The sequence below is a fragment of the Euprymna scolopes genome, chromosome 6 (assembly GCF_053919585.1).
Source record: "Euprymna scolopes isolate OS-2025 chromosome 6, ASM5391958v1, whole genome shotgun sequence".
Taxonomy (NCBI): Eukaryota; Metazoa; Mollusca; class Cephalopoda; order Sepiida; family Sepiolidae; genus Euprymna; species Euprymna scolopes.
The window spans coordinates 29,004,143-29,020,482 of record NC_136487.1 but is presented as its reverse complement, the minus strand read 5'-3'; the positions used below and the strand labels follow the sequence as shown (position 1 = coordinate 29,020,482).

Sequence of the window (16,340 nt, the reverse complement as noted above, 5' to 3'; positions counted from 1 at the left end):
CATACAACAGAACACCGAGCACAGGGGTGGTGTTGGGGCGCGCCTCCTCCCCAATGTAAACAGAAAACGGTAAAATCTCCTAAAAATATCAAATGGTATTCTAATCGGTAAATGTCGGCGCGTTACTTACGGAAAAACGGTTAATTAAACTGCAGAAGCACCTCTTAAGCTACACAATTTCTATAATCGACCCCCCCCCCAAAAAAAAAAAGAAAAAAAACATAAAAATGTTTGGTGCTTATTTTTTTGTAAATCGCTCGTGAAAATTTTATTTTTTTAGATCAATTAAAATGCATTAAAAACTACGTAAGAAAAAAAATGAACCACATATATTTTTTTTAACTTTCTTATTTCAAATCGCCGCTTAAAAATTCCTACGCGATGTGATGTCACTTCATTACGCCCATTCACACGCGAACGTATTATGTAAGAAAAACACTACTGAAGGCGGTGAAATGGCGCAAAATAGTCCCAAGGTCCAGGGGTTCATACCATGCAAATGTAAATTTGTGACGGGTTTGATTATCAGATTCATTGTCAGCGACCTCGAACACCCCTAAAAAAACTACATTAGAGTTGTTCGGTGTTCTGTTGTAGTGTAAGGTAACATTTACCGCAAGAACAAGCAGTAGTCGATAATAACTTTTATTAAAAAATGTTTGAGAAAACTTTTTAAAATGCCATTTTTGTTTTGTTTTTTTGTTTTGTTTTGTTTTGTTTTTTTTGTTTTTTTTTTCAATGAAAAAGTTGATTGCCTTAAGACACTAAAAAGGTTTTCTTCATTTTCTGTTTCAAAATAAACCAAAATGATTTTTTCTTTATAAAAATAAATTATTGAAAAAAGACCTAGTTATCTCCCTTTGCTTGACAAATAAAAAGGGCTATAAAATGCTATTATAAATCAATTTAAAAAAAAATTCTAATTTATCTGTTAAATTTTATGTTGTTGGATAACGAAATTGCGGAAACGTTTAAATATTTTTTATTAAAGGGAATTAATTCCCAATGTTTATAATCTAAGGGAAGTAACTGTAAATTGCTTTATTACAATAGTTTGCAATGTATTGTAATAAGTTTTAGAAGTGGATTATCTAAGGGAGATAACTCCCATTTAATAAGAGGAAAAATTACATTTTGATTAATAATTACGATTAACTAGAATAAAAAACCAAACAAATTTATTATTTTAACATAAAGGTTTTTGGTTTCATATTCGGAAATTGCTTGGTTCGATCTTCATCTCACTCAGTTTCTTTGGCAGAAAAGGGAAAAGGGAGAAGTATTCCCTCACATAACTCTTAATAAGGGATCAATATGATATTTGTTTTATTACTAATTAACACACGTTAATTTTTAGTTTGTTCATTAACTTGTTTCCGTTTTCGATTGATTAACTCATTATAACTGTTAAGGCATAGTATTGTTACGATTCGTGTATTAATATTTTTCGTTTGTATTAAATTTTTTGTTATCATTATTCAAAAATACGCGTTTTCATTTTTTTGTTAAAGTTTGTGTCAATGTGTTTCATTTTCGTAAACTGTTTTGGCAATTCTCGGTACTAACAGTTTAGCGTTTCAACTTATTTATTGAACTGTTTTTTTTTTTTTTGTTTTTTTTTTAGTAAATGGGAGTTATTTCCCGAAGATAATCCAACTCTGCCACTTAGCAGCCAATCTAGTTGCGAAATGATTACTCTCCTCGACAGAATACACCCTCCATCCCATTTTATCAAGTATAATGTTCCACTACTGAGAAATTTGTACTCTCCAAATGTGGTATAACGGTGAGGCTGTCGAAGTTAGTCCTGTTAGGTGTGTCAGTAATTTCGTGAAAAATATTGAATAATTCCACCCCCTGTCGTTCCAAGCTTATGTAATTCAAGCCCTTTTTTTTTCAATTAAAGGAGCAAGGACCAAGGTTTCATTAAAAACTAATTTTAAAAAAAACAACGTGTTTTTTTTTTTTTTAAAAAAGGGTTTAAACTTCGGACTTTACGGGTAAATTTCTAAAAAAACATTACTTTTTTTTTGCTTTAAATTTGAATATATTATTTATTGATCTTTTATGTTCAATTTGTGATATATAACACTTTAGTGAGTAAATTAATTATTTACTTTTTAATATACATTTCAAAATGGGAGGCGTGAATTAATTCAACCCCCCTATCTTTCCAAACTTATAACTACTCGAAAAATGTAATTCAAACCCTAATTTTTTTTTCAATTAAAGGAGCAAGGGCCAAGGTTTCATTTAAAAAAAAAACAAAAAAAAAAACAACATGGTTTAAAAAAAAAAGGTTTTAAACTTCGAACTTTACATGTAAATTTCTAAAAAACACTACTTTTTTTTGTTTTAAATTTGAATATATTATTTATTGATCTTTTATCTTCAATTTGTGATATATAAAACTTTGATAAGTAAATTAATTATTTACTTTTTAATAGACATTTGAAAATGGGGGAGCGTGAGTTTAAAAAAAAACGTTTGTCTAAAATATTACATTCGGTTTATTGGAAAGAGTATAAAATTTCACATTGACCCTGAAAATATCGTAAAAATAGAATCCATAGAAAAATTTTGATAGATTTTTAAAGTTTAAAAATTGAAAAATACTGAGCTCGTAAAATTCAATTAATTTCATTAGTTTTTTTTTTTTAATAAAAAAAATAATATTTCTATTACTTTTTATACAACTTTAATAGTTTATTTTGTAAAGAAAATAAACAACCCACTTTTAAAAGAGAAATTACGAGTTTTTTATATTTTATTCGCAGTTTTTAGTTAGGGGTGTCAAAAATTCCTACAAAAATTCTGATACACCTATAGTCTTGTGTGGATACGGAATATGAAAAATTGCCCGACACCCTAAAAAGGACGACCGTTTCATATATCATCTAATACTAGAGTCGTTTCAAAAGTAAGTCCTCTTATGTACCATCGCTTAGTGAGTCTAAAATGCACTCGAGGATGAGAGATAATGAGATTGTCATTTGGATGATGAACTATGAGATAATTTGAAACAATAAATGGAATTTGATTATATACTAGGGGATGCACCTGGCCTTGTCTAGTCGTGTAAAATATGCTTAAATATATTTTAATTCATTCAAATTTCGTACTTATTACAGAGCCAATTTCTATTGAAATTTATATTGTACTTAATATATAGTACTGATTTCAAATTATTTTTTAATGAATTGGGTTCCATCGGCTAGAATTGAAAACAAACCAAACACGTTCCTTACCGTTCGAGCTATCGACAGATAGATAAGAAAGATTTTAAATTAAGCCAACTCAAACTATGAATTTGCGCATACGAAAAAGTAATAGAAATATGTTGGCAAGTCGAAATGAACATTTTGCATTGCCAAGATATTTCTGTGCGTATTATTCATCCATCCAAACAAAGATTGTACTCATTAAGAATCATCCTTGGTGAACGATTACTATTTCCTGTTAATGGCCAGTAGTTTTCAAGCTTATCAGTTAAATATTTACACAGAGACAAATACACATGCATACATACATCTATTGTTTTATTTAAAGTACGGCTCGACAAGTATTTGTTGATATTAAACTTGAAGACGATCATGTTGTAGTTCGCGTTTCGTTTTAGGCGCACGAAAGATGAAAGAAATGCTCTCTGTAGTGATGATAGGAAGAAGAGTTCGAGATGTGAATGTTTTACAAGAGGAATCAAAAATTGGAGCTCAGTCGAACATTTTAGAAAAATAGCAATAAAGTAGAGAAAAACAAACGTTTTATGTGAGAAAAAAGTCGCAGAGAAGAGATTGTTCTGCTAGATTGCAAAGTCAGTTTTGTGCTCTGGACAGCGCCTCCCAAAATGTGGGAGCATTACACCATATTAGGACCATCCGACTCTTACACAGGAGAATGACATGAGAAGTGAGGTACATTCTGTGGTGTTGGTTTATAAACAAGCGTCAAGTACAAGTATTTTTCTTAATTTAACACCAACAAGGAGCGACCGGCAACTTTTTATAGACTGGATTTTCTATCAACATCGTCCTCATGGAAAGGTCTGTAAATGCCGAGTTCTTAGACGTTTGTAAGTGTGCAGACGAGATTTATTAGGTTGGTGCAAAAATAATATCGTTTTCTCACATATGTTACTTTTATATACGATTTCTGAATTAATTCATTGAGATATATATATATATATATATATATATAATCATTTTGAAGCAGGTTTTTCGCTCTATCGAATTGTGTTATTCGTTACCATTTTTAATATCTTCATTCATTTTAGTAGACTTTTTAACAGCATTGACAAAATTCAAATCTGTACGATTTTTTTTGTTCCAATTCAAACTATGCTAAAAAGCTGCCAAGACAGCTCGTGATATCAATGATGTGTTTGGCCCACGAACCACTTACGAACGTGTGGCACAACGGTGGTTCAAGAAATTTTGCAATGATTACGAGAACCTCAAAGATGAAGATGGTCACGGCCGGCCGACTGCGGTTGATAACCAACATTTGAAAGCCTTAATTGAAGCCGATCCTTGTAAAACCACACGAGAAGATGTTGAACTCAAGGTCGACCACTCAGCAGTCATTCACCATTTAAAGCGAATAGGGAAGTCAAAATGGGTGCCGCATGAATTGAACGATAATTTAAAAAATCCTCGTTTTGAGGTATCTTCTGCGCAACAAAAACGACCCATTTCTTGAGCGGATTTTAATGTGATGAGAAGTGGAACGGCAACATTCAGCACGGTAGTTAGATTACAGAGAAGCTCCACAAACAACACTTCCCGAAGCCGAAATTGCACACAAAAAAAAAAAAAAAAAGTTATGGTGACTGTTTGGTGATCTGCGGCTGGTCTCATCCATCACAGCTTCTTGAATACAGCCGAAACGATTACGACGGAGAAGTACTGCCTACAAATTGATGAAATGCACCAGAAGCTCCAGCGTATGTGCCCGAGATTGGTGAATATGAAGGGACAAATTCTCCATGACAACGCTCGCCCGCATGTTGCTCAACTGAGATCCTGCAGAAGCTGAACGAATTGGGCTATGAAACTGTCTCATCTGCCATATTCACCAGACCTCTCGCCCACCGATTACTTTTTCGAGCATCTCGACTTCTTGTGCGAAAAATGCTTCAATAGCCGAGATGATGCTGAATCGGCCTTCAATGACTTCCTTGCTTTCAGAACTCCGGATTTCTATGTTAATGCGATTAATAAACTTGTTTCTCGGCAAAAAATATATCGAGTCTACTCAAGCATAGACTATTTTCGCCGGGAAATAACTGCCAACACTTTCTGAAAATTTTTTTAAAATTGAAAACTAAAATTTTCTTCCACCTATACTGAACGACATGTACATTCTTTAGTTATTTTGAAAAGGGTTTTGTTTTCCTTTCACTCGACTTTTTTTTAACTACATACTTATAGGAAAGAGTTTGAATGCATACAAGACTGCTCTCGAGTGTCTAAAGGTCTGTACAGTAGTTTGTCATGGCAATCTGACTTTCCCTACAATTAAACTTTGACTAAATATTCCAAATCACAGCATTCGCAGTCCAAATAAGATTTGGTAAAGCTAACTAACATCGGCTTGAGGAATTGTGCACCTTCAAATGATCTTGCAAAAAGCTGGATATGATACTCCACCAGACTAGGTGAATTTTTGTCTTAGAATCCAGTAAGAAAAAGAGACAAGAAAAATATACTATAACGTTTAAATGGTCAGTTGGGGAGAGGAAAATTATGTTCTCAATTTCTTTGAAATTGAAAGAACATTAGAATATTCGATTTATGTATTTCATAAAAAGAATGAAAATGTTTTGAGAACTTTTAAAACGAAAATATAAGACCGTCTTAACACCTTGATATGGTCAGCTCTTATAACACGAATATTTATGTCCCCGATCATGTGGTGATACCCTTTTGCGTTTTCTCTCTTTAAACCTATATCTGCTAGATGTCAAGCTGTTCTCCACACATCTATAGTCCATTATGGATTGACTGTGGCGTTAAGCAGAATTATCTTGGGTGAATATTAAACGATTTGAAGTGTTTAGTACACTCAAAAATGGTGGCCGGTCAATTTTTATTCCAATCAACATGGTTATGTATAGAAAAAGTAATTTGAGGTACGTCCGTCTTCCATCGTTGAATATAACCAAACTAATGTAGACGTCATTAGTTCTTGGGTAAATAATACTAAACGAAATCGAATGAGGTTAAGCTAAACCCTTTCAACATATTTGTATATCAACAAGTTGATATACATGCATGCTTACCACCTGAGCATGGCCACCGTGATATAGAAGGCAATATGATTTAATGTAATGTTTGCGGACATGTTAAATAGATTCAATGTGCCATGTTTATTGGTGTATAAAATTTAAAAAGTATGTATTCTCATTGCTTTTCCAAATTTTGGAAAGCCCAATTTGAAGATTATTTTTTTCATCCATACGAAACAAAGTATGGCCAATCGAGAAAAGGAAACGTGCAATTAAAATAAGTTTAGTGTATGCAACGGTATGTGTAGAAATACGCATTTAAAATATTCTCGTCTAAGAACAAATGTTAACGCTATTATATAGAGTAATACTTCTCATCCGAGCGAGTAAAATGAGATTTCCTATTTCATTGATATAGCTTGAATAAAGCTACTTAAAATTTAAATTTCATGCCATGAAATAAATATTTGGGAAAGTTTCCACACTCATCAAGATTTACGACCGCTATTATTCTAACAATTTTCTACTAGCAGGTCATGTGGAAATTCAACAGTCGATTCTTTCATATGAAATATATTGATGTTGGCATTTTGTGGATGTTCAGCATAAAGGGAGAAATCCTGATATTGTAGCTTTTAAAACTGCAAAAGTATTTAAGCTAGCAGGGACACTTTGCGTAGCACAGTTAAGATCAAAGTTATTACGGCACCTGGCCAATAACATGATATTTGCGAATGCTAGGCATTGTACATCAGCTTCTATGCTAAAAATATGGAGAACATTTGTGAATTTGGTACTGTAAGCTTCCTCATTTAAATGAAGCCAACACAGCCTGAAACGGACTAGAGTTAAATACTAGATATTATCAGTTTTTAAATAGAAAAGTCATTTATTTAAATAAAAAAATTAGAAACAAAGTTCATGTCACAATTGCACTTAACTTACATCATGGACAGAAAATATTGACATTAAGCATGGGTTTACTACAACTTGAATCCTTCGAGTAGGGTCACAGGCAAGTTTACATGAATGACCAACTGCACAAGACTAACCTAGAATACATTAAATCTTGAAACTAGCTGAACTACCCTACATTGCCAGGTAGTATTCAATATATTTGAATATTCCGTACTAATTCTCTCATTGATTAAACAAAACATTAATTTATAGTTTCTTTTTCCACTCCTCAGGAGTGGAAAAAGTAGTTGGTGCATTTTATTTTATGGAAGTCTTGCCAGTAGCACCAACTCTTTTCTAGTTCAATTTTTTCTTTTAGTTCTTTCAAAAAGGTGTAAAAATGGCATTTCATATCCTAGTGCATATTTGAAAACTTCAAATCTCAATGATTTTACCTATTTAATGTACAATACCTTAAAAGATGACATTTTATTAACAGAAAAGATTAGTTAAAATTTAGTTTCCAGAAGTGCATATCTGAACATCGGTAAAAATACATTCAGCATAATTTTGAAGAGCCTCTGCATAAACAATTTGGCCGTGACCTTTAACAAGCGTGTAAATGTAGAGTTTTTCTGACTTCCAATGCGTGAGTAACCAACATACAACAGACTAAGAAAAGCAAGGTATCCAACAACTTTGAAGCTTTGTCTGAGCATTATTTATAGACATGGCAAAACTAATTTTTATTGGTCTGACTCTGTTGGATTTGGACCTTAGAATTCACCCTCGTCCATTTGTTCTCAAAATTCAACTACTCATTACATTTTTCTGAAATTTTCCCATGAAGTTACAACTATCCAAGGGAGAAAATGTAACATTCTGATTTGATAAAGATTCTGGTTGCGTCCCTAGTAGATCAAAATTACAAAAAAAAAAAAAAAAAAAAAAAAAAAAAAAAAACACAAGATCACATGGATTATATGTCCAGAAACATATGACCGTGCAAATTCGGGGGCTCAAGCCTCAGGTTGTTTTAAGGGTAGAAAACATTTTGAAGTTGATTTTTCTTTTAAAATTCATACTTGTGTCTAAATAGGGGTTTTAAATGGCATCAAATAAAAAAAATTTTTTTTAAATTTAAAAAAAAAGGCCATCGTTTGTCATGACGTCATTTGGCAGTTTTAGTCCAATGTCTTAGTCCAATGTGTCAGGAGATTTCAATGAGTAAAATAGGTAATAATTCTATGATTTTGGCTAACAATACAAGGGAAGTAACTCTTGTAGACCCGATTTGCAAATATTGATTATATTCCTAAATTGAACTTGAATACATGCAATTGGTTGTATGCTGGTATACTGCAAGCCTGGCCCACTAAGAAATTTACCACCAATGAGTTCAACAACTTGCCGATTGGTATAAGGATACTTTTGTTGGATGATTTCAATTTGAATCAGCTTTTTGCAGACAACATGGCACTAACAGAATCCCTTAACAAATCTTAATTTCTTCAGCGCTCAAATTACACCACGCAAATTGAAAGTGGTATCTTGGACTTAATACAGAACTTCACCAGCACTGGCTTCCAAGCCCATTTGTGATCACCTTATTTTGTACTTTGATTTTATATACGTTTTGATTCATTTCATCTTGAAAATATGTGACACCCCCCCCCCCCAAAAAAAAAAAACTTATACAGAAGCAATACTTTTACTAAAGTTGCTTCATTACCTTTTATTCAAAAACATGACAAAGGCATCAGTCCGGGGGGGGGGGGGGGCACATAGTGGTGGCTTGTTGGGAATTGTAAATGCTTTAATGCTTGTTGGGAATTGTAAATGCTTTAACTTGCATTAACTTATAAGGAATAAGAGGAATTAACAGTTTCACCTTTAAAATTTTCCAGTTGTTATAATGGGTTCCAGAACATCAGTTCTGGAAGATTTTATTGCTAACTGTAGCATTGGTGTATAATTACTATTTCTTCTATTTTTAGTGTTATGTGACGAGTACTTTAAGAGTCTAAACTTAAAAATAAGTACACATTTTATTTACATTTCATTTTCACTTGCACCTTCATTCAGAGAACAAAATTATGGCTTTTCCATAAGCTGAATTCTAGGCGATCCACCTTCCCAGACTTTACCTCCAAAAGGCTTAGCAACTAGAGAATACAGATAGGATTATCCAGACATTTTTTTGCAGGCCAAAATGCCCTTCTGCTGGCTTTTGAACTCCCACTTTCTGACCCTTGGTCACATCATCAGATGGGAAATGTCAATCTAATGTTTTGAGTTGGAGATTTAGTCAGTTTTGTTGTTTTTTTATCAGTTCATAAGCCTCAATTTAATCAGGATAGAAAACTTGAGACTTCTTAAACTTATGGTAATTATTTTATTTTTGAAAATATTTTTAAGTATAGAATCAACAGAACATTCTCAAAATTGGATTATTAAAAAACAGTTCATTTACAAAACGGGGATAGTCAGAGAATGGAAAAAGCAAAGAAAAAAAATACAAACGAAAACAATCTTAGAAAAAAGTTGTTTTATTTCATCCAAAAAGAAAAAAAATGTGGTCTTGAAAGGTTGATTTAATTCCAGACTGAACAAAACATTGTAGGGGAGAGGGAGGGGGGATAAATCGATACTAGGAAAGGAAGAACAAAGTGGAAAGATCCATATATAAGTATATGTGAACGACAAGAAAAGGGCGTTTCATTATTTTTTTGGTTTTAAATTTTTTTATTGCAAATATATAATCAAATGTAATTGCCAATAACTATTATACATATGTATATGCATGAATATTTAAAGATTTTTTTTTTTAGTGCTACCCCAGCCAGCAGAGTATAAAGACGGTGGTAGGAGGAAATCTAATAAGAGGAGGAGGAGGAGGAGGAGGAGATTGTGCTTAACTAGCGACCAATTGTTGACAAATTGTCAACTAATACAGTGGAAATACAGAGAATGGAGAAAAGCTGCGATGGATGGCGACGATACAGCATTACCTTGCCAAGTAAGGTCACAGCCTGGACTAGTAAATTAGCAAGTGCATCCCGAGGAGGGAGGTTGGGGCGGTGCCAAGCAAAGCTGTTTGGAAAGAAAAGACTTTAGGAAGAAACACCAAAATAAAATATAAGCTAAAATATTAGCTTGGTTTTCTTGCTGCCATCTTTTAATTATGCATCACATGAACAAATGAGAAGGTAATCTCCTTTGAATTACGTAGCATAGGAGTAACTGCAGATCGTCTTGTTTTAGGATATATGGATTTTGAATAGGAATAATTGTAATAAGATTTGGCAGAGACAAGATCACAAGGTAACCCCCCACCCCTCTTGACCGGAAACAGTCCAGTCATTTTAACAGTTATCTTCCTTCCTCCATTTTTTTTTTAACTTTGGATAAGTTTGACTGGAAGGAGGGATGGGGCACTTATTGGCTTGCTTTGTAGGAAGCAAGCACTTTCGTCAGCAGGAAGATCAACATTATAAAAATAAAATTAAAAAAAATTTGAAGGAGTTGGTAACTTTAAGGGACGGGGAAGAAAAAAAAAAAGGCTTAACAAGGCCATTTTTATTTGGAGGGTCCAAAGGAGGGAGGGCGTTGCTGCTTCAAGGAAACCACTTTATGCGCCAGATTTTTCCTTTTCAATATCTGAAAGAAAAAACATCAATATATAAGTAAAAATAGATAAATGCATCACCACCCCCACAAAAATAATCATGACAGAAGTGTTTAGTCACAACAGCAGTGCTTAGCTTTATTTAAACTAATGAGCATATCCATTTTTTGATAAAATTCTTGGCAAGGTCAATATTTTTTTTAGAGCTGAAAATAGGCCAATGGAAATTGACAAATTTGACCTATTATAAAATGTAGATGCTCTAATTTTATATTAGAGTTGAAACTAATGAATAAAAAGGAGTTAAAAAAAAATTTTAAATAAAATAAAAAAATATTAACGCCAATAGAACACTAAGTACATGTGATATTTTAGAAATAAAGAGGTTATACATTCAAGATAAAAATTTACACATTATGGTAAGGAGCAAAGCAGTTCAGAGTTACATTGCTCAAAGTGAAATAAATCAGCGGTTTTAATATTGCAAGACTCAAATCATTGAACTAGAATTTTAAATTTCACAAGAGTTTTTAAGAGGGTTCCAACAAATTTACAAACAGTTGAATTTTATCCTTTCTTTGGAATACTATAAATAGAAAATATTTAGTCCTATTTATAGAAAGTGGGATTTAATGGGTTAAATTATAAATATTTAAAATAGTGTGACCACTTTGTTCCATCATATTACAAGGACTTTATCCATTAAAAATTTTAAAAGATGCATTACTTTGTAAAGCTAAATTCACTTAAGTATTTCAAAATTGTCGAATAGAAAGTCATTTAAATTGGCTTCAAAATCCTTATTAAGAGTTTTGGAAGCTATTTTCATCCAATTTTATGGATAAAGAAAACACTACCTTAAAAATACTTTCATTTTTTTTAACATCTAGCGGACATCTGTATGGCAACATTTAAAAAAAAAAAACATTAATGATAGATCTTGCAAACTCTTAAGTTGGTGATAAAATGATGGGAAACCAAGCTTCCCAACTTCCATCATTCAAACCTGGTTTCGTTAACCAGGAAACAAGTTGCCCTCCCCTCACATTTTATATCTTACTAGGAGAAAATAAAAATTAAATAATGATCAAATAAAAACACTAAAAATAAAGGGAAAATATTTATTCAAATGTTTTAATTCTACCATTTGAGATTCCTAGTTACTTGGCTCCCTTACAAAAGTAGTACAAAAGTTATAAGGGGAAATTAAACCTTAAAAAAAAAAAAAAAAAAAAAAAAAAAAAAAAAAAAGCCAACTTGGATGTGACAAAAAAAATGTCAGTGTAACAAATCCTTCTAGATCAAGGACAGTAAAGTGTAGTATAATATTAAACTCTGGTCCAAAAGAACCAGAGTTTGGATAAGCTCAGACATTGCTGCTACAGCTGGGGGCATGCCATTCAGAGTACTTTTTCATGCCTTGGAGAAAAAAAAGAAAAGTATGCAACTTGTTGGAGTGTGTGTTTGTGTGTGTGTGTGTGGGGGGGGGGTGATGTAAAGCCTCTTTCTCACATGTTGCGAGTCAAACCACTCCCCACTGACAGATTCAATCTGTCAGTTTCTCCTTGTGAGCTAGTTACAGCAAGAACTAATTGCTACTACCACTGTAGAAAAAAAAAAAAAGTCAAATTTTTTTTATTCACATTGATTGTCAATCCTTTCATAATATTAGTTATTCTGCCTTTCAATGCATCCATCTAACTATTAAGTCACCAGAAAAGTTGTGAATCATTACACAAAACAAAAAAACAGACCAGCTTTTGTTGGCAATATTTTGTGTGTTTCCTGGTTTTAACAAAATTTTGGAATTTGCTTATGGAATTATCCTGATCTGTCTTTACAATGGCTGGAAAAATAAAACTGAAATTTGGAATTCACTTAATTCCCAAATTCTTTGTACACTAATGTGCAGATTCCAAATTTACAAAAACTTTTCCTCCCAACTAATGCATCATCTTATCAAGGCCAAAAGCCACTCGGTGAGGATTAATGAGACAAATGTATTGTCACTTGAATTATGAAGATGAGAACTGAAAATAATAGAATAAACAAAGTGATTACATATGACAAGTGTTGACATCGGATTTGATGATCCTGTAGTCCACAAGCAAGAAAACATGTGGTAATGTGTTCAAAAGATAGGAAGCCTTTCAAAAAGTAACTATTCAGGGAAATTCTGCCTGATGCTAAGCACATTGGAATGAAAATTTTTGGCCGACTTCTGGCTACAAATGTCATACAAAGGAGCAAGAAATTAGAGCTCGATCAACCACCTTTCATGAAAATAATGAAAGAGTGGAAAAAGAATCATCTATCAAAATAGCTATAAAGAAAAGAGATCATCCCACTAGATTTCAATTTTATCCTTAATCATGGTAAATAAAAAATAAAAAATAAAATCTAAGCCGGTTGTCTCAAGATCTTAGTTTCACTCCATCTCTAGATTCATCTGGCAGTGTCCAAAGTATGCTTCAGGTCTTCCTTGGAGTATGCCTCGCTTAGGGGACAAGTATGTGCGCAATCTATGATGGTTATATAGATGGACAGTTATTGCTGTTATATTCTGCCTTCAATATCGCCTTGACGAATCTGCAACAAAGCAATTCTGGATTCAGTAGACAGATGGCAGATTGTCTTGCATTATTGCAATGTTGACCTTTGCAGCAGGAGCAGAATGAGCTCATGCTGATGTGCAATATTCTGCAGTCAAGTAGCATAGTGCTAAAACCAACACGTAGCAGCAGTATTCCATCTTGGTACATTGAAAGAATTACATCAGGAGTTAAGTGCATTCAACTACAATTAAGTGGATTTTAAGTGTTTAAAAACACCTTCCATTGCATCTCGTGTTCAATCAGCTTGATCACATATACTTAGATGTTGCCATAGACAGTTGTCATCTGCATAAATGTCAAATGATTGCAATCAGATTTAGAAAATCATTAATGAAGGAAGAGGGTTGAGCCTAGAGTAGATCCTTGAGGGATGTCAACATTTAAACTATGGTTTTCAGACTTGTCAAGCAACAACTGTAATAGAGTTTTCAGAAAAGGATTTGATGGTTGCAAAAACATTGTTAGCTATGAAATATCTGGCAAATTTATAAAGTCACCCTTTCTGAAAGAACCTATCAAAGGCTTCTGTTTCTATTATAATAGCTGTAGACATACTAAAGCCCACTTTAAGAGATTCATTGTTATATGCAATAGTTAACAAGTAGATTTTGTAGGACGAAATTCAGATTGCTTGTCACCAAGTAGTTTGCTGAGAAAAATTCCTAGATCACAGATTCAAACTTGCCCATGGCACTAATCAATCTGTACAGAGAAAATATTACCTAAATACTAGGTAAAACAAAGTTTTCCAAGAAAATTAAGTTTTTCTCTTAACCCTTTATGAAAAGAATTATGTAGATGGTTAAAATATTGTTAATTTTAGATGGCAGCATACTGAATGTAAGCAATAGACAGTTGCAATTGGGAGGTTATCTGGCATACATACAAATTGTGTTTGAATCAATTTTCACTTTATGCAGTTATATTTGAACAAAATAGTTCAACCAGGTCAAAGAGTTAACCTGTGATCAAGTACATTTGAAAAGCAAATTTCAGAAGAGATCAAAGATTCTGACTATTAAAAAAAAAATTTGAGTAATATTAAGCGCTCTTGAACAAAAAATGGCCACAAGGTCTTTGAAGACCTGATAATCAATTCAAAATAAAACAAAATGGTGACAGAAACCCACCCAATATTTGTGCTGTGTGTATAAGTCTTGTATGTATAAAATATTGTCAATGCGCGCGTGTGGGGGAGGGGGGGGTTAAATAACATCCATAAGTTTCAATAAAACTTACGTATAAACATTGTCTGCATGATGCACAAAGGGGATATACCTCTGATTTTATGGTTCCTTCGATTGCCAGCAATCTGCCACTCGACTTTAAAGAAATATTTGCATGTGAAATTAAGACACCATTTTATATTTCCTGTAGCTTTATTTTCATGTTCATCGGGCCTTTGTGTCTCCCGAAGCCAAAATATCTTTGCTGGACTTCACATCTCAGCTGTTGCATCCATATTAGCTCCCAGGACGTAACATGGTCTATCAAGAAACAGATCAGTCTGCTAACTAGAAACTCAACTATCTAGCAATCTATACGATGCCTGTCTATTCCACTTCCAAATGCTTTCTGGTTATATTATATAAAGTCTTTCGCTTGTTCTACAACTTAATCTTGCCCGACAGTTGTTAACTTAGGTTTACAAAACGAAAGTCAACTTTGTTATTAAGACATTTTTGCTATTGTAAATTCCTAACCTAAACGGCTTTTTCAATCACCTTTGTTCATTTCCCATTGCTCCAAATATCTCACTTGCCTTTAAACTTAATTGTTAGAAATTAATTTCTAACCTTTTGGTTTAGTTATGCAAACTGCATAGTTAAACTAGTTAGCTATCTGATTTTACCATAATAGGATCCCAATCTGCTATAACTAGCACTTTCTCAAAGCGAAGGTGAAGCCTCTGAAGGTAGCCCATACCTCAGCTCGACAAAGTTACTGTCAAGGATGTATAACCAACAGGGACAAATGATACCTACATGCAACAGTTATTGGCTACATAGTTTTCTGATAATCACTTATCAAGACCAAAAGGCACTCAAGGATTGAGGGTTAATTGTCAGTTTAATAATGAAGAGTCTTATAAGACAACTAAAAATGATTAGGGCAATGAACAGATTACTTAAGGCAGGGCAATTTGTGGACATTCAACATGGAGATAGTCATGTAGATGACTGAAGTAGCCTTGTAACATCTACAGATGGAAAGTTCTGTGGAAAAACTGTTCATGGAAATTCATTTGATGCTGGGCATGTGAAAGAAAAATTGTTTAGTTGTGGTAGATTTAAGATTTTCAAAATTGGGCGTAAAGAACCCTCGAAATACCAGTTGGATCAAACTACAGAGATTAGAGAAGCATTTAAAAGAATTCTATCAGAATTTGGTATAACCAGCTTTTGAGGGGCCAAATGTATTATAACATTATCTGGCGAGAAAAAAAAACATCTAGAAGACACTTACCATCTTTGGAGGGCAGCACCACTTTTTCTTTTGTTTCGGCATGTTTAAGCCCATCTTTTTTGAAATCACTGATGGAGTCAATAAGTTCCTTTTCGGTTTTTTCTTTCTCAATAGCTGGAGAGAAGAATAAAGACAAAACTGGTTTTATAAAAGAGTACATACATGGATATAAGAGGGAGTCGGATCAACATGATTACAATATTAGAATTTTGCATAAGCTTTTGTATGCCAAGTGTTAGGTATGAAGTTTCTATTATATTAAAAAAAAAAAAAAATTAACCTTTATGTATTAAAATTTAGTTCCAAAATATTTTTATTGTAAAAATAGTCAGCTAAATATTTATTTTATTTTTTTTTTTTTAATACATTAGAAGTAATCAGGGGATTCCATTTTTAGTCGTGTGCAAGCGACAATATAAGTCACTCCGGTCAGTCTGTCCGTAACACTTGTGCTTGGCCTTTTTGGTTAAGATCAAAGGTCTGTTAATAGATGCTGTTCTTGGCTTTT

General features: G+C 33.0%; 1 protein-coding gene across 4 annotated transcripts in view; it reads right to left on the bottom strand.

The window, feature by feature from the left end:
* Nucleotides 1–9,654: 9,654 nt before the first annotated feature.
* Nucleotides 9,655–16,340, bottom strand: part of LOC145277591 (uncharacterized) — a 351,477-nt gene continuing 344,791 nt past the window's right edge. For all 4 annotated transcript variants that reach the window (XM_080129107.1, XM_080129105.1, XM_080129106.1 and 1 more), the window contains 2 exons: nucleotides 15,833–15,946; nucleotides 9,655–10,783 (listed from right to left, as the gene is read on the bottom strand). In XM_080129107.1, coding sequence (XP_079985233.1) covers nucleotides 10,755–10,783; nucleotides 15,833–15,946 — 143 coding nt within the window. In that variant the 3' untranslated portion in view covers nucleotides 9,655–10,754. The remainder of the gene's footprint in view (nucleotides 10,784–15,832; nucleotides 15,947–16,340) is intronic.